This window comes from Lactuca virosa, chromosome 3, assembly GCF_052849685.1.
Source record: "Lactuca virosa cultivar CGN04683 chromosome 3, Lactuca_virosa_CGN04683_v6, whole genome shotgun sequence".
Lineage (NCBI taxonomy): Eukaryota > Viridiplantae > Streptophyta > Magnoliopsida > Asterales > Asteraceae > Lactuca > Lactuca virosa.
In genome coordinates, this window is record NC_136428.1 from 152675268 (window position 1) to 152693011 (window position 17744).

At 33.6% G+C, this 17744-nt stretch overlaps 2 protein-coding genes and 1 non-coding gene across 4 annotated transcripts; 2 read left to right on the plus strand and 1 right to left on the minus strand.

Annotated features, from left to right (window-relative positions):
* Positions 1 to 4762: 4762 nt before the first annotated feature.
* STR16 (sulfurtransferase protein 16) lies at positions 4763 to 6099 on the plus strand. The gene is made up of 6 exons (XM_079085749.1): positions 4763 to 4928; positions 5007 to 5099; positions 5280 to 5396; positions 5487 to 5631; positions 5724 to 5777; positions 5873 to 6099. Exons 1-6 carry the CDS (start codon positions 4837 to 4839, stop codon positions 5945 to 5947), a joined length of 576 nt encoding a protein of 191 aa, XP_078941875.1. The 5' UTR covers positions 4763 to 4836; the 3' UTR covers positions 5948 to 6099.
* A 361-nt stretch (positions 6100 to 6460) lies between these two features.
* Positions 6461 to 6542, plus strand: TRNAS-UGA (transfer RNA serine (anticodon UGA)). The gene has a single exon. It is a non-coding gene; the product is annotated as a tRNA-Ser (tRNA).
* Positions 6543 to 7789: 1247 nt separating this feature from the next.
* On the minus strand, positions 7790 to 12539 carry LOC145166721 (serine/threonine-protein kinase STY17-like). 2 transcript variants are annotated; one of them, XM_079085750.1, is made up of 16 exons: positions 12100 to 12536; positions 11738 to 11852; positions 11299 to 11399; positions 10991 to 11107; positions 10677 to 10731; positions 9972 to 10082; positions 9817 to 9867; positions 9567 to 9748; positions 9377 to 9484; positions 9209 to 9282; positions 8949 to 9124; positions 8772 to 8867; positions 8565 to 8645; positions 8341 to 8394; positions 8087 to 8221; positions 7790 to 8008 (listed from the first exon to the last, which is right to left on the minus strand). In XM_079085750.1, the coding sequence occupies exons 1-16, from the start codon at positions 12288 to 12290 to the stop codon at positions 7925 to 7927; spliced, it is 1731 nt and encodes a 576-aa protein (XP_078941876.1). In that variant the 5' UTR covers positions 12291 to 12536; the 3' UTR covers positions 7790 to 7924. The 2 variants fall into 2 exon arrangements, with proteins under 2 accessions (XP_078941876.1, XP_078941877.1); XM_079085751.1 differs by lacking the exons at positions 7790 to 8008; positions 8087 to 8221; positions 8341 to 8394 and having other exon boundaries at positions 8565 to 8661; positions 12100 to 12539.
* Positions 12540 to 17744: the final 5205 nt, after the last annotated feature.

Genomic DNA, 17744 nt, shown 5'->3' on the forward strand with positions numbered 1-17744 from the left:
TTACTTGGTATCTTAACCCTAGGGGACCAGATCTATGGTTTGAGGCATTAGATTCACTTGGAAAATGGCTGAATGCATTAAGACTATGAGCACTCGACGAGTTGCCTAGCCAACTTGGCGAGTTGAATCGGGTTTTCCCGTTTGTGGATACTGTAGGAAGTCGACGAGTTGTTCTAACAACTCGGCGAATTGGTTCGGGTTTTTTTTTCTCGTTTTTTTAAGTACTGAAGGAACTCAACGAGTCGATGGATGCACTCGACGAGTTAGGTCAACATTGACTATTGACTTTGAATTTGACCATGGTTGACCTAGTTTGACATTGAGGGTATTTAAGGGTATTTTGGGATTTTGATGGAGTGAGTCACATGGTGATTGTAGGCAGTTAAGTTTGAAGCTGTGATTTGAGAGTTGGATCTTGTCAGTCAGTACCGCTTGTGAAGTGAGTTTTCCTCACTATACTTAGGGGTCGACGGCATCGAGGTCGGCCCATTGGATTGATATCCTAGTAGTTATTGATATGTTGAGTATGATTTAGATATGCATGCTAGTTTGATATGCTAGTCCGGTAGATCTGTAGGACTACCTATGATATTGTCTGATTATCCGTATGTGTATTTATCTATTACATGTCGACATGTTGTATGGGTTGGGTTGAGGTTGTACTGCTTCATGCTATAGCCAACAAACCCTGGAGAACGTCAGATATGAGTTGAGGGCCAAGGAGGGCATGCCAAACACATACTGTTGGCTCAGGGGTAATCCAGTTTGTAAAGTTGTGGACCCATTACATGTTGTCATTATGTGTATTATTTGTTATGTATCGGTATTTTGGGGGAAACTCACTAAGTTTCGGGCTTACAATTGTGGATTTTGTTAAAGGTACTCCGGATGATCGCAGGAAGGAGAAGGCTTGATCGTGCACCTCCTTGCATTTCATATTATGATTTCTGGGATTTCTCTTATGCTAAACTATTTTGAAAACAATTTGTAATAAATGGTGGTTTTTGGATATTTGAAAAGTTTAAAACTTTTATGAATTTTATGGATGTTACACAAGTTTAGTCATCTCTCTAATGTTATGAGTAGCGGTGCTACTCGCAACAACGGGAGAAGGAGTTGAACTTATGAATGTTGGAGAGGGAATTGAACCTATCAATGTTGAAGAGCCTATCAATACTGAAATTACATCTTCTAACATTCCAACTCCAACAGTTAATATTAAAAATCCTTATCAGACTATGAATATGGAGAAGTCTGATGCTTCAAAGATTATTCTTGATAAATGATCTATGGAAGATGGGAAAAAGCAAGCACTTGACATAAGGTTAATGTAGATTTTGGTTCAGCAAAAGGAAAAGGGGATGTGATTTTGGAGGAAGATACTAATCCTTTACTCACTGAGGAAGAGAGAAAAGCTCAAGTTGCAAGAGACAAAGAGCTTGACGAGTTAAAATCTATTAAGGAAGCTCTTGATCAATTGGATGCTGAAAAACAAAATGTTGCTGATATTAAAGCATCTAAAAGACCATTATTTCCTGAATGGACTATTGATCGCATTGAGAAAGAAGCGATTAAGAAGGTGAAACCTTTTTTGTTGGAACCAATTACATCCTTTTTAGTGAAGAATGATTTTAATTCTCAATTGTATTTCCCAATGACTACTAAAGCCTATGTGTTTCAAAGTTTGGATAAATTCGTAGATATTCCTTTGGGAAATGCGGTAGTAAATAAGAAATTATTCAATTTCTATGCAAAGTAGTCAAGACCTTAGTTTGCAATTTAGAGCTTGAAATGAATTTTTGGTTTAAAGGTTGGGAAACCTTTTGAAGCTAAAGGATTTTCGAACATAGCTTTCAAAGGATTCATAGGAGTTAATCATGAAGCTTTTGATTTTACACCTACTGATCTTCCACTGATGAATCAATATGATTAGATTGTTCTTCTCAACATTGTTGTCATAGATCCTGTGAAGTATGAGCCTATTTTTTGGATTTTGATAAGGATGATAAGGGGTTATATTCAATAAATATCAAATATGGAGGTCGAGATTTCGAAATTGTTGAACATGAAACCAATTCTGAACCCATTCCCACAACCTGGCAGACTGGAAAGTCTTAAGGTTGGATATATTCAGAAGGAGCTGTGGGGAGTGGTTTACAAAACTTCAGAGAATGGAGTTATGTGAAATTGTATGATGTTCTTGCAAGAAAAACATTGATATCTAATAACGCCTCTCACCAATGTTCTTTCATAAGTTGAAGTTTGCAAGTTGAATACTTCATGTGATGTGAGGTGTGTCTCGAATATGATAAGATGGTGGGTGTTGGTTCATATGATTCTATTGAACACAATTCCAAAGGTTTTTTATGAGAAGATGTGGAGACAACATTCGTAGCTTGACACAAAGGGGGAGATTGTTAGGTTTCAGATTTTGTATTACATCAAGTTTGTAAGCGACTGTGTTTGCAATATACTTTGTCTTGTTATATAGTCTTCACTTTCGTATGCAAAATTTGTTGTTTATATTTCACATATTTGTTCATGTTTAGGTTCGTAGTTTTGTCGTTGACTTAGGCATATTCCTTTCTTACTCTCCTCTCAGGCCTATATATAGGAGAGTTAGTTAATAGAGAGAGTATCTTTTGGCGTGAATAGTTCCCTACTTCTTGTACCGAACCGTTTACTTACTCTCTAATGAAATCGTGATCTTATTTACATTCTTATGTTCTTAATAAATCATATCATCATGATGTTCTCATATTAGAATCTATTCGTTCCTATTATTCTAACAAATATCTATTAAAATGATAGCATTACTAATATTTAATGTAAACCATTCGTTATAAATTTAAAAAATTTAAAATCATATCAAATTGTTTTACCAGCTTAAACACTCTATGGGATCAACTTTGTAAATATATTTTAATGATTCATCAAAAAAAATTTGACTAAAGTTAACGTTATTTTTCATATACCATGATCAAGGTTCTAAATAACTTTAGGTGTGACTTTGACGACAATGTCAAGTCTCAAGTTTTTACGAGTCGTGGCGAGCCACGTCATTTGTAAGGCGTGACATAAGGGAAGTAATTTTGTATATACTTAATATTTTATATGTATTTTCTACTATTATTCATATTTATATACATATATGATTTAATGCGGCATTTTATTAAAGTTTGACGTCAAGTACAAATCTTAGAGTCATGACGAGTTTTTTAAAACCTTGACCATAATTATTAATTGACTTATAGTTAATAGTTAGAGCATTTATAATAAGAAATTTTTTATAAGTTTTTTAAAAAGCTTTTTCAAACTAAAAAGTTTTAGAAAAATGAAAAAGAAAAAATGAAAAAATCTAGTATGAGTTTTTTCATTGAGCTTGTTAATAAACAATCTTTTTCTTTAACTTTTTCCAATTATATAGTGGATCTTATGGTTTTTTTAACCGATTACAAATATATAACTATATATGAGACATGAGGCTGAACGAAATGGGTGGAAGGTTTTTACGCATAGGAGATGGCCACATCAGCTATTTATTAACTTCACTAGCTTCTCACAAGCCTTAGGTTGTTATAGGTGGTCTCGGAAGGATATTCTTTGTGATTGTTCTTGAGTCGATCTCGAAACTGTCTGATCTTTTTGTGACCAATCTCGAAATGGTCCTATATTTTCTCGGATTGGTCTTATCCAATCTTTTCCTATGAGGACTTTTTTTTAACATGTGTTTTTTTTTATCTGGTCTGATTTAAGTTCGGTCTCAGTCTTTTTCGAGACCGATTTAAAACCATTCTATCTGTGCAGTGGGGGAAGGGATGAAAACCATAACAAAAAAATATTATAGTCCGAGTGAAAATAATTAAATAGCTAAGAAGATCGATATCGGTTTAAAAACCGTTCTATCTGTGCACCACTAGCAGAAGGGGTGAAACCATAACAAAATAATATTGAAGTCCGAATGAAATAATTAAATAGCTAAGAAGATTCCATATTTTTCCAAAACAAGAGGATTATGTATGTAATTTAGTCTAATTATACATTATATAAATAATTATTATTAATTGGAGTTTTTAATATAATAATATCATACTAATTTCTAAACATATTCTTTTAATATTTTTATGAAATAGCATTTATTCTTCAAACAAAAAATCTGTAATTTTAATCCGAATTGAAATTAGACCGACCATTCATCATTTCATCCTAAAAAGGTGAAGAAAAAAAAATTGAACTACGACTAATTCAATTTTAATATTATAGTTTTTACCCTTTTACCCTTCGTTGCGCGCCACGTCATTTTTACCACAAAAGTGCAGTTCCTTGTCACACCCAAGGAGTGGTGACACACTTTATTTTAAAAAAAAAAATTAAATAAAAACTTTAATTTCTCCCCACCCGATCACAAAACAGTCAAATTATCTACACCCAATCACAAGCCGCGGCCATTTTTTACCGCACTGCGGTTTGAACCGCATCAAACCGCACCCAGGTGGCGGTGTTTGCAGCTTATGTGGCGAAACCGCACTTCCTGGAACCGCACCAGACCCTGCAGCCTAATTAGAGTGGACTTATGTGCATATCTTGCTTGTAAATGTATATTCCTCTTTATGGAAGTAATCAACACGTGTGAAGGAGCAGAAGTGAAAGATCGCCATCTTTCGAACTTATCATGATGACTCACACAAATTATCCAAATATCCTGTCGCTCATCATTCACATTCATGGCGTCCCATCCTTCATCTCTCCATATAACCACACTCTCCCCCATACGAAACTCCATCTTCTTCACACATTATATCATATCCAAACAAAGCCCTACCTTCACTATTCATCATGATGATGACCACTGCTACACCGATTGCCGTTGCTTCCCCAATCTCATCGGCCCCTCGTCTATCTCCTTCCCAATGCCTCGCCAATCCAAGGTTTTACTCGATTCAAACGTCATTTCTGCAAATTAAATTCGATAATAAGCTAATTGTATGTATAATTGGGTGTTTCAGATTCGAATTGACGACGAAGGCTCAGTTATCGAATCAACGCACCCGTAGAAATAGCAATGACATCGGCAACAAAGGCAGAAACTTGAACTTCAGGTCAGCCGAGAAATTATATTCAAATCCTGAATAGATACTGATGAACATGATCCAGTTACAAATTTCTCAGAAAACATATATCTAGATCTCCTTTCGATTTCCATCAATTTTGAATTCTGAAAATCCATATCGATTTCCCTCAATTTTATTCGAGTATTTTGGGCGTGGTGTCCTTTACAGTTGGATGGCTACAGTCGGAGAGAATGTGATGCCAACAACACCGGTGACGCCTACATCGGTGCCGGTGCGTGTGGCTCACGAGCTTCATCAAGCCGGCCATCGTTATTTAGATGTGAGGTACTCTAATCGAAATACGAACTCAATGGGTCTTCAATTCATTCTCTAATTGCTTCACCATGTAAATGATCATGAACATTTTTTGTGTAGAACTCCTGAAGAGTTCGCTGCTGGACATGCTATTGGTGCCATTAATGTTCCTTACATGTTCAGACTCGGATCAGGGATGACCAAAAATCCCAACTTTATTGACGAAGTCTCATCCCACTTTGGGAAAGATGATGAATTTATCGTCGTAAGTTCAAAAACCTAATTTGATCGATAAGTTTTTTTTCCTTTAAGCATTTGTAATCTATCTTTTGATCACTTCGATTCATGAACATTTAGGGATGCCAATTGGGGAAAAGGTCGCTCATGGCTGCCACAGATCTTCTTGCTTATGTAAGTTTGCATGCATTCAGACCTTCATAGTCGAGTATATATTGAGTAGGAATTTTGAAATGATGGAATTTTTTGTTTAATTTGCATGAATGCAGGGTTTTACAGGTGTAACGGATATAGCGGGTGGATATGCTGCGTGGAATCAGAATGGGCTTCCGATAGAGTCTTGAAATTTGCAAAATGTGAATAAAAATGGAAGCAAATAAGAGGATCATTGTTAGTTTGTAAATAAAAACAAGTTTAGATGGTTCTTGATCCATATGCATGTATGGATCATAACATTGTATACAAAAATTATGAACAAAAAGTTTTATTTAGTCAAGTTTCTAGACCTCGATTATATCGAAGAATGCTGGTGTTGAATCTCCTAAATATCAAAAGTAAAAAATGTTAATCAAACAAAGGTGTGTTAGTATTGATTATAGATATATAATTTAAAAATAAATTGTGTTGATGATTGTTGATACATTTATATAGTAGGATTCTGTGATTATTGGAGTAAGGTGGTGTTTTTTTTTTTACTTAAGTTTAAAGTTCACTTTTTTATTATATATACGTAAGTTGTAATGATGTTATTAGCTTATTATATTATATAGACAAAATATGATTTTACTTAAATATAGACAAAATCATCATTATCTTGAAAGAATATATTGTATGTCATTAGTGGGATTTCCAAATTAGTCGATATGTCCGAGTGGTTAAGGAGATAGACTTGAAATCTATTGGGCTTCGCCCGCGCAGGTTCGAACCCTGCTGTCGACGTTTTTTTATTTTCTGAAGTTGTGATACATTTTTATTATATTTTTGAAACTAGTAGTGTTTTATTGTGATACATTTTTATTATATTTTTGAAACTAGTAGTGTTTTATAATTTGCTAAGGCTCAGTTAAATTATGGAGAAATGGAGTGTTTTATAGAAAAACAAATTAGATAAGAATTTTAAAAATTGTATTTTTTTACCATATTATTTATCTATCTAAATACAAACTCAACCAATTCACAATTCACACCAAAATCTCTTTTATCTCTTCTTTACTTAACGGATTCATCCTTTAGTTCCTATGTATAGAGATGAATATTTGTGCAAACTGCAAGTGCTTTAACACTTGGATTCAATGTTGAACTTTAGGATGAATCATCAATCTCTTCCCAAATTGATTTCCCCTAGCAATGTGAAGCTCTCAATTCTCACAAATCGTTCCAAAGGAGAAGGAGAGTCCAATTTAGGGTTTAAGTTCTAAATTTTTTTATCATTTGTCAAAATTAGTCTTTCAACTTCATGTTTTTTAAACATGCACCCTTGCCAGGGATTTCCTTATCATTTCTAATCCTCTAACTTCTACTTTGACCCAAACAATCAATATAAGTCCAACATCTACTTAAAAAGGTTAAATCATGGTTAAACACATCAATGTCAAATCAAGAAATCTAGCCTGCTATTTATAAGAGATCTAAACACAAATACACTTTGGTTATTCTCAAAGTTTTGCCAGAAGATTTTTTTAATTATCCAAACAATCATTGAGATCATACTTTATCCAAAACTAGTAAGGTGGTTCACACGTTGCCCCATGTTTATTAATCATATATTTTCCACAGAGTTTTCTGGATGTTCTCCTACATAGGATACATTTCTATAAATTTGTTATTATGTGACCATTCTCTCTAGTTTTGTGAAACGTATGGACAAATTCTATAACTTTGCTTTTGGAAAGGATTATCTCTGTAATTTTGTGAAAAATATGGAACATTTCTGTAACTTTGTTATTTGGAAGAGACCATTTATGTAAAAAAAAAAAATTAGTAACATAGGACCTTTCCTGTATAAATAATTCTACACAGGGACCTATTCTGTAACTTTCTATTAAAAGAGGGACTATTCTGTAAGTCAGAGGGTACAATTTTGTATATAATTTTTTATAAACCAAAAGCTCAAATAACTCCAACTGAAGAAAAAACGAAACCCACAGTTGTAGTCATATAGCAATCTAATCTAACCATGACTCAACTTTCATGTCAAACTAATAAAGTTATATAAAAGAAGTCGTATCATATCAAGAACAAGTAAATTTTGATGACATGAACACAAATTTTCCAAATAACACAGAAAAAAACAAAAAAACAAATTACATCTCTTGCTTCCACTACTTCAATGGTGCCCCTTTTTTAAAACCCGAGAAAAATCCACTATTCGATTTCCCCTTTTGCCCCTCTCCCGCATTCCCAACCTATCCACGTCATCACATTACCTTCTTAAATCTTAAATCATTAAAAAAAATTCAAAATTCAAAATTCAAAATTCATACCTCTTTTGCTAATTGCTTTAGTTTGTCTAAAATTTGGGTGAAGTTGGGTCTCAATGACGGGTTTTGTTGCCAACAACTCTCGAGCAACTCTTTAAGCTTTGGATGTGTCTCCTTAGGGATTGTAGGCCGTAAACCCTGATGAACAAAATATAAAATTACCATTTTGCCCAACAACACACTCACTGATCTTAATCAACCCTGAGGGGTGTTTGGACATTTGAAAAAAAAAAACCAAAAAGTGATTGAATGAATACCTGTTGTACTACACCAACTGCTGCTTGTAACGGGGTTAAGTATGAGTAGGGAACCTGTGGAAACACAGCTCATGTGAAAAGTAGAAATCTAAAAAAATTACACTTCCGGTCCCTAAACATAGCTGATTTTTGCAAATTTGGTCCCAAAAATGAAAAATCAGCTATACACAAGGACCAAATATGTAATTTACTAAAAAAAATAAATAAATAAAGAAGAGACTTACTTCGCCTGTTAAAAGCTCCCATAGAACTATCCCGAAACTGAACACGTCAGCTTTATGATCATACGGTTTGTGCTCGATAACCTTCAATTCATAACGACTGTTACTAAAATACAAGAACCCATCAAATCAAAATATAAAAATATTTCCATATTATATTATATTACACACAAAAGGGTATTTTCGTCATTTTCAAACATCCAAATTTACCTCTGGTGCCATCCAACGGTACGTTCCAGTTTCCGCAGTCATTACTCCAGATTGCGTCTGAACCCTCGCCACCCCAAAATCAGCAACCTTAACAACCTGTGTAAGTAAACATGGGTATTTTCGTAATTTCAGTCCTATAAATAATAAAAAGGAGGGTATTTTGGTAATAATTCTTACTTCGTGTTCATCCATAAGAAGGTTTGCGGTTTTTAAGTCTCGGTGGATGATGTTATTTTGGTGGAGGTAGGACATGCCTTTGGATATATCGATTGATATTTTGAGTAATAAAGGAAGCTTAAAAGAACCACTTTGCTTGTGGAGAAAGTTATATATGCTTCCACGTGCCATGAACTCTGATATCACAAAAACAAAAAATCGCATTTAAAATATAAAATTTAAAATTATTTTTTAAAGGGTTTTAAAATTAATCATGTTACCAGTTACAATGCATAGTTTTGTAGGCTCTGTACATGCTCCGATAAATTGAACAACATTTTTGTGTCTAATTTTCCTGCAACTCAAAAGGGTATTTATGAAAATCTATATAAGTTAGAAAAAAGGAATATAATTAGAATATTCTTTTTGGAATATAAATAAGTACAAACCTCATAATAAAAACTTCTTGGGAGAATTCTCTTAGCATATCAGCATCGATTCTTTCTGGTTTAAGAACTTTAATAGCAACTTCCTGACTACAATATGTGCCTTTATATCTGAATAAATTACAGATGTACTTAAAAGATGTAAGATTATTTGTAAGTTTATAAAAAAGAGGTTTAAAGTTTAAATACTTACAGGTCACCAAAAGTACCAGATGCAACTTTATTTTCAAATTTTAAAAGACTTGCATCGATTTCCCATACATCAGTTCCATCAGTGGGTATTTTGACATGATCATTTGAAGGGATAGAGTTACTTGGAGAAGGGGTAGATTTGGAAATTGTGGATGGAGAAGGTTTTTCAGGATATGATTCCCCCTGTAGAAAAAGTTTAATTTTTATAAGAGAAAACTCTGATCAAATAAAGATGTGATAATAAAAACTACCTTAGCCTTCATTATCTCCCTTGCTATTGCAGTTCTGAGCTGTGTGGTTTCCTAGAAATATCAAAAATCAATCAGTAAAATATAAGGTGATGTTTCTTTTTGACTTAACCAAAAAGGGTAAAATGGTCATTTACCAATATTAAGACCATACATACCTCATGAGGCCAACCATCTACAACAAAGACATCCAAGGAGAAGCCATCAGCAGTGGAGAAAGCATGTGCTTCTTGAATATTCAATCCAGCCTCAGAAAGTAAAGAAGTCAACTGTAGAAATAATAAAAACGTAATTTAATCTAAATTTCTTATTGTAAGAAAAAACAAGTTAAAATTGTTATAGTAGTAATCATAAATCATATGCAATCATGCAATCATGAATCAACTAGCTAGTAGCTACCCATTGTTTAGGTGTACAATATGTTAATACATAACCGTGAAGCTAAAACCACTCAAAGTCAAAGTCAAAGTCAAAGTCAAAGACCTACATAGAATTGTTGACTTACGAGTCAAAGTCAAACCCACCATCTGCAAACTGAATGCTCCATGCCTTGTTAAAAGACAAGGGTCAGATTTTGATGAAGATTGAAGATACAACAAATTTGTAATTTGAGTAGCTTTTTTGCATGCAAATATGATAACATGTTTCCACTTTTTGCATAAAATTGCCAAAATGCTCTGTTGATTTTCTGTTACATGAGAAAATATCTCCAATTCTTCCATATGCCTCTAATAGTTTACTTTTTCTGTCTGTTTGTTTTATATATGGAACCATATGTACACTTTCACTTCATAATTGGACTTAGAATAAGCTAAATAGTAAATATGCATCACGCCAAGGGTAAAAGGTGGAATTTTTAATACCTGACTTAGGAGCTTTGGTCTGTCTATTGTTGAAAATGTGATCTCATGCATAGGCCTGCACTATCCCAGTTTAAAAGGTAACATTTAGTTAAAAGATTTTGTACAAAAGCTAATAAGTAATTGGAAAACTGAAAAGTTAATTAAATCACTTTGGGAAAAATAATCATCTTGAATAAAAGAATACAAGCCAGCAAGAAGAGGAAGAAGAGGAAGGTGAAATAACTTTTTTTTTGTTGAATGGGATGTCATAGGGAAGGACATGTTAGTAAATTTACACCATTTTTAACTATAAATTATAAGTTAAAATGTATTACCTAGAAAATACTGAAGTTGAATTTACATCATTGTCTGCATAACTGTCCTGATGTCTAGTGGCTTTAAGTGCAAGCCCTTCAAGGTTCTGTGCTGAACCAAAAGATGGAGGGTGCACTCTAAGGAATTATATTGAAGAGGTAGAAAAGAAAATTAAATTAGAAAATAAAGATAATTGATATTTATCTTTTCTGAAATCAAACAACATTCAAACTATCAGCTTGTAACAAGAGTCACAGATATAAAGATGATAATCAAGCATGAAAAGAATAAGCAGAAAATAACAGATATAATTGTTTTATGTCAATACCCGTTTCTGTTGCTGTAAGGTGAAGGACTCTGAGCATCTTCTTTCATTGAGGGTTCCATATTGTCCAAATCAGGTGTGTTCCCATCTGAGGCAGGATGAACCTATATAAGATATTCCTTGCATAAGAGAGAAGTGACATCAACAGATAATCAAGAAAGCAACCTGTAGATTTTCAAGAAATGGTGGGATAATCTTTATGTGTTCCTTCAACATATTCATATCCAGAGAGAATCAAAGGACATTAATTACTAGCAGATGTCATTCTCAGAAGTCAGAACTCTAGGTAAGCGAAGGCCAAACCTCAATTTAAATCAATAGATTTCCACAGTAACTTATAAAATCCCCAAGCCAACAACCATTGGAAAGCGACAGTTGACGAAATTTGATAAATCGAGAAAAAAAAAAAAAAAAAGAAGTAACTTTTCAGTTAAATTTCTACCTGCACTAAGCGGACTTCAAATGCAGGTCTATTAGCAGGATTTTCTGCCATCTGTAAAACCCTCTTATGCGTGATCACATCTTCCGCTCTCTCTACGTTCACATCCAGCGCATATCTGTCCATCAGCAAAAGGTATACTCTTATAAAAACCAGACACATCACATACACGAAAAGAAGTCGAAGACTGATTCCGTTAACCTTCGATACGCATTCAATTATCATATGATTAAACACGTACAGACATACATAGCTCAACAAACCTCTGTCCATAGCTCTCAAGAGAAGTAGACCATGACTAATCATCTCAATTCGAACAAAAAAAAAAGCAATTTAAACGGTCACAAAAAGTTTACATAAATTACCTCGGAGGAAGGCGATTAAAGTGAATCCAAAGCTGGTCTTCGAAATCAGGTTGTTCGGTATCCTCATGATTCATGTCGTACAATCGATTAAGGACATCGTTATAAACCTCAAGTTTCTGGCGTCGCTGTCGACTCTTTTTAGGCGATTCCACTGCCCTGCTACCACAGCTTTCATTGTCTTCCATGGCCATCGAGGATCAGATTGGAGGTGTAGGATTAGGAATCAGAATTTGGCTGTGATAGAGATCTGTGGGTATGAAGTTTTTTTTTTTGGATGTTTTGGGTGATGGATGAGGAGGTAAGAAGAGGTTTTAACTTTTAAGCAACGAGTGTGGAGGTCCGTACGTGAGAGAGTATGATATGACCTAGCTAGTAGGCTATCACGGAAGGTTGGGGTTGGTAGGGCCCACCACCCTGCTGATTCGGATTCCCTCTGCTACCTCACTTCATTTATGAATTATGCTTATCTATATCTATATACCCTTCTCGAAAACGATTTAGATTGAAACCAGCAGGCCCACGGACCTCACATGGTCTAGAACTTTTATCTGCCTGATAATAAAAAATGTTTAATGATTGAATTTTTCGTATAGGGTCTTCAAAATCAAGGGACTGAATTTATAAAAAAGCTAAGAAGACTTTAGAATATAGAGTAAATTTCGTCCCTCGTCCAGGTGTCAAAATGCATGTTCAATCCCTATTTTCAAAAATTAACTCGGATCGTCCCTCGTTTGGTTAAAAGTTGCACGCTTCATCCCTCCGGACATAAAAAGACAATTTTGCCCTTATTTATTTCTTTTATGATTTATTTTCTATTTAATTATTATTAATTAATTAATTATTGTTTTTTATTGTAAAAATAATTATTTATTTTCTTTAATAAAAGAAGACTATAAACCCTAAACAGATTATCTCCCTCCCCCGTTTCTTCTTCTGTGCGCCGTCTACAGTGTGTATCTTCACCGGACCAGGTCATAAGTCCATCGGAGAGGAGGAAGATTCAGACCGGAGAACCAGGTTCAGATCGAACACAGATCGTCTCCATCGACGACTCTCCTCTACGTGTACAACCTCTTTCCCACCCTGTACAGTCTCCTCCTAAAACCACCAGTCAAACTCCAACTGTGGTGGCAACACACAACGGAAGAAGAGATTATCGGTGGTGAGCTCGATCTGAAACCTCCAAAGTGAAATCCTTCCTAAAAGCCCCAAAGTTCTTGATCTGAAACCACTAATCTCGTCCCGATTTCTCAGGTCCCTAGCACAGGGGTGGCGATGGCGACTCTTTCTCTCTCTGTATCGCATCAACAGACACACATTGTGTGTTAGTGTTTTCAATTTCTCTGATCAAGAAGAAGATGAGGAAACAAATAGCGATGAATGGTCAAAGATTTCAGGAAAAAAATCAGGTGAGATCAGATGGAAAGAAACTGGTGTGTATATTTCAGGTTTCAAAACGATGCAACACCATTTTTTATTTCTGGAACAATTTTGAGATTTCTGAAACAGTTTTCCGCTTCTAGAATCATTTGGGTTACAGGTTTCAAATTTCTTATTTTTATTTTTGAGTTCTGGAGAAGAGCATATCGGGAGAGGAAGATAAGGGGTTGGTGTGCACATTTCCGGTGGGGCTCCATTTTCCGGTGGTGGTGCCGGTGGTTAAGTGTTCAACAAAAGAGCAAAAAATATAATTTTTTGTTTAAAGTTGGGTGGACCTATAATTCTAGTTAAAGTATTTTTCATTAATTAAAAATAATGAGAAATGTTAAAAATAACTGAAAAATAAAATTGAAAAGGGCATTGTAGTCATTTCATGTCTCGCAAGGGATTAAGCGTGTAAATTTAAACTAACGAGGGATGAAACTTGCAACTTTTAATCAAACGAGGGACGGTCCGAGTTAAGTTTTAAAAATAGGGACTGAACGTGCATTTTAGCACCTGGACAAAGGACGATTCATGTAATTTACTCTAGAATATAATACTTACATAGACGAAAGAACAACAAAAAGATCAAACAAGAATATATTTTTTGGCCATAGACGAAAGACATCACCGTTTAGTTCCTTTGGTATTGCATCTCGGTTAGAAGATTAAGGTGTTGTTTGTTTTTCTTAAAAAACATCTTCAAAACTCTTATTGCTGCGCGGCGCAGCACACGCACAACACTTTTTGTTCCGAAGCAGTTTGTTTTTCGGAAGTCTTCGGGGCTTAAAACCTGTGCCCTTGTGCTTCTTGGGGAAGCACTTGTTGTACCTCTTCCCACCTTTTCCCACCCCTTCAAACCTAAACCTAAAAAATCCAATCCCAAAAAACAATCGGCCCTTTTTTTTCCAAAAATCTAACAACGAGGTGTGTTGTTTTTTAAATAAGTGTCCATGAAGTATATTTAATATTACGTTTATGGTCCTTTACTTATATACTATATTCTATTTTCATCCCTTTAACATTTAATACATTAAATTTATATCCCTTTAACAGTTTTCTACAATTTGATTTACATAAGTTAATTTATTTTAATGTTGTTTTTTAAATTAGTTTATTTTAAATTTTTAATGTCTGCAGCAGTCTGCAGATGTTAACAAAAACAAACACGCTTCTTATTACAGCTTGCAGCCGTTTGGTCCACCTCTTCTGCTGCAGAGGTTTGCAGAGGTGGTCTGCAGACTTTTTGAATTTTTGCTTCGGAAAAACAAACAGCACCTAAGATGTTGTTTGTTTTTTCTGAGGCAAAATGTATGTAGTCTGCGGACCACATCTGTAGACATTTGCAGTAGAAGAGGTGGACCAAACGTCTGTAGTCTGAAAAAAAAAAAAGACTGCTTGTTTTTTAACGTCTGTAGGCTGCTAAAATAAACTAAAATCTAATTAAACTGATCTTTTTAAACTTAAAAAGAGTTTTTCAATAATTTTATGACTTTATTATAGATAATTAACAAATGTAAATCGACTTTTATGTATTATTATATAAAAAGTGAAAATAAAATGGTACGAATTAATGTATATATTCGATAAAAACCAACAAATTTTGGTCGCAAAAATATACCTAAATATTGTAATTAAGGATAAAATAATTTAACATGTAAAATGGATTGAAAGAAACTTTGATTTTAAATGAAATTTTCAAAATTTTCATTTTACCTTTTCAATTAAATCAATTATAAACTGATCATAATTATTTATTCCAAGAAATGAATGATATTGCATTAAGTAATGTTTTATAAATTTTGGCACAAAAAATATAAGATAATATTAAGATTTTTTTTCATATCTATATAAGCAGCTCTAAGGACCATTATTGTAATTAAAATTGTATTTATAAATTTGTCACAAAAGTCATGATTGTGTCGTCGAACATTTTTTCTTTAGGTATTGTAACTTTTTTTTCCAAATTGTTTATCATAAATAAAGTTGGAATAAATCTATGTTTAAAAAAACAACAAAAAAACTAAAATATATGTGTTTTTAGGCTAGAAGATGTCTGAAGAGGTTTGAAGACTCTGGTCCACTTCTGCGCCAAGAAGAGGACGCGCATACCTTTTTAGGTCTGCAATCTTCGGAAAAAAAAACAGTCTGCGAAGCCTAATGTCTGAGTGTGGTCTGCGCGGCACAGACAGAAGAGGCCAAGAAGACCTGCAGACAAAAAACAAACAGCACCTAAGATTGGTTGTTAAACACCTTTGGGTTTTGAGCATTCTAGATGATCTGGAATGCAACACAATCTATTACTTTTCACCTCAATGAAAGCCTCTTAGACGTGTTTATAGTAGCCAAAATTATGTTGTCGAGATCCCACCTATAACATCTAAACCACGCTAGGAGCGTACATATACACATGTTTCATGTCAAAAGGAGCAAGTGATGAGATGGTCAGTGTCTTCATCATTAGAATTGCAAAGTAACGCAAAAAGTGTAGGAATCAACCCAAAGCACACATCCTAACAAAACAATTTAGTTTAAGTTGAATACAATTTATTTTGTTTGAAACTGTCATTGATCGGGGTGAATAATTTGTCTTCAGTTAGCTTTAGTAGAGAGTTGACTATGAAAAAACAAAGGCGTCTTCAGACCAAGCCTGCAAATCAAGGATAAAGGTGAAGAATAAACTATTAATGATCACAAGACAATCAGTCAGTTCATCATATCATTGTAATCTAGATCATAATTCGTGATTCACAAAATGTTAGTAGTTCAAATTTGTTTTTTCTTTAATCAGCATGTTCTCAAATCAAATATCACTTTCCAAAGAAGTTTGTACAAAGAAATTCAATTCAAACCGACAACATATTAGCACTAAATGGAAAATTAGTTCAAACTGGTCATGGTTATCTCTAAAAGGTTTCATAATCTAACCATGAAAATAATATCGAAAAACAACTTGATAAATTAATTAGAGATGTTAACATGTTGGTTAATTAATTAAATTAATAAAATACATATAGATTTTGTAAAAAATGATGTGTTGGTTTATTCCATCAAAAGGAAACTAATTCAAATGAATTTATTCGGTACAAAAAAAATGGCCATTGATTGTTTTGGTGAAATCTAAGCTTTAGAAAGTTATACTTATAAAAATAAAAAATGCTAAGGAATGCGGAAAATACCAATATGGATAGTTAAAATAGTTATTGACTTGTAAAGGTAATGAACATTTTCACTTACTAAAAAAAACCAATATGGCCGTATGTGGTGGGTTTTGATGATTTAGCATCCTATGTGGTTTATAGATTCTCTAAAATAAATTATCTGTATTAATTCAAAAAAGGAACAAGTTTGTTCCTTAATCTTGAACAAAAAAGGTCTCCAAATGTCTTCTTTATGTGGTTACTCTCAAGTATAAAGTTCTTCAACTTTGTACTATGAAAATTCATGCGACTGTGGATTTCTATCTCGAATTCAAACATCAAAAAAAAAGCACTACAATAAGGTGTAGGTTATGCGCCAATTCAATTGTAGTGTTTTCCATCTCGATGTCTCCCATTTAATTTGAAGCAACAATCTTTCTCTAACGATGTGATTTCCTTTAGAATAATTAAAAAACAATGTTCGTTTTTGGGATTGGCTTGATCCACAACCAGATTAAGTATATGTATGATAAAATAAGAACTTGAGGTTGTCAAAAGTGAACTAAACAACTACATAACAAAATTCGATGTTGAGGTTTTGGTTATAAGAAAAGAGTTTGATGAAATCAAGAAAACATTTTTAAACATAAAAATATATTGGTTGTTTTTTTTGTCATGTATGTTTTTAGGTCCTTACTTTGATTAGTTATAATTGAATTTAGATACTATAATGAAATGTAGTTTGACAAATATTATGAAATTTAAACGTTATAATCAAATGTTTAAGACCTTGCTAAGAGGTGTAATGTTTGCAAATTTAATCCATAATCTATGATGAAATACATGTTCACATAATGTCACATTAGAACAAAAGAACTAAAAAGTTAAATATAAAAAATATTTCATATTTTCATTGCAACCATAACTAAAGGATGTAGTTTCATACAATGTCATATTAGAATAAAAAGTTAATATATTCAATAAGACAAATCTTAACTAATTCCATTGCATCAATTGTCACACCCCCAAACCGGAACGGCAGAAACGTTCGGGGGCGGAGGACGTCATGTACAATATCATAAC

Excerpts from the sequence above, each read along its gene's own strand:
- STR16 (XM_079085749.1), top strand. The coding sequence starts at position 4,837 with ATGATGATGACCACTGCTACACCGATTGCCGTTGCTTCCCCAATCTCA. Across the intron at positions 4,929-5,006 it reads CAATGCCTCGCCAATCCAAG|ATTCGAATTGACGACGAAGG; the intron begins GTTTTACTCGAT and ends TGGGTGTTTCAG. Across the intron at positions 5,100-5,279 it reads GGCAGAAACTTGAACTTCAG|TTGGATGGCTACAGTCGGAG; the intron begins GTCAGCCGAGAA and ends TGTCCTTTACAG.
- LOC145166721 (XM_079085750.1), bottom strand. The coding sequence starts at position 12,290 with ATGGCCATGGAAGACAATGAAAGCTGTGGTAGCAGGGCAGTGGAATCG. Across the intron at positions 11,400-11,737 it reads TTGAAGTCCGCTTAGTGCAG|GTTCATCCTGCCTCAGATGG; the intron begins GTAGAAATTTAA and ends TATCTTATATAG. Across the intron at positions 8,868-8,948 it reads TTCTTATGGATGAACACGAA|GTTGTTAAGGTTGCTGATTT; the intron begins GTAAGAATTATT and ends TTACTTACACAG.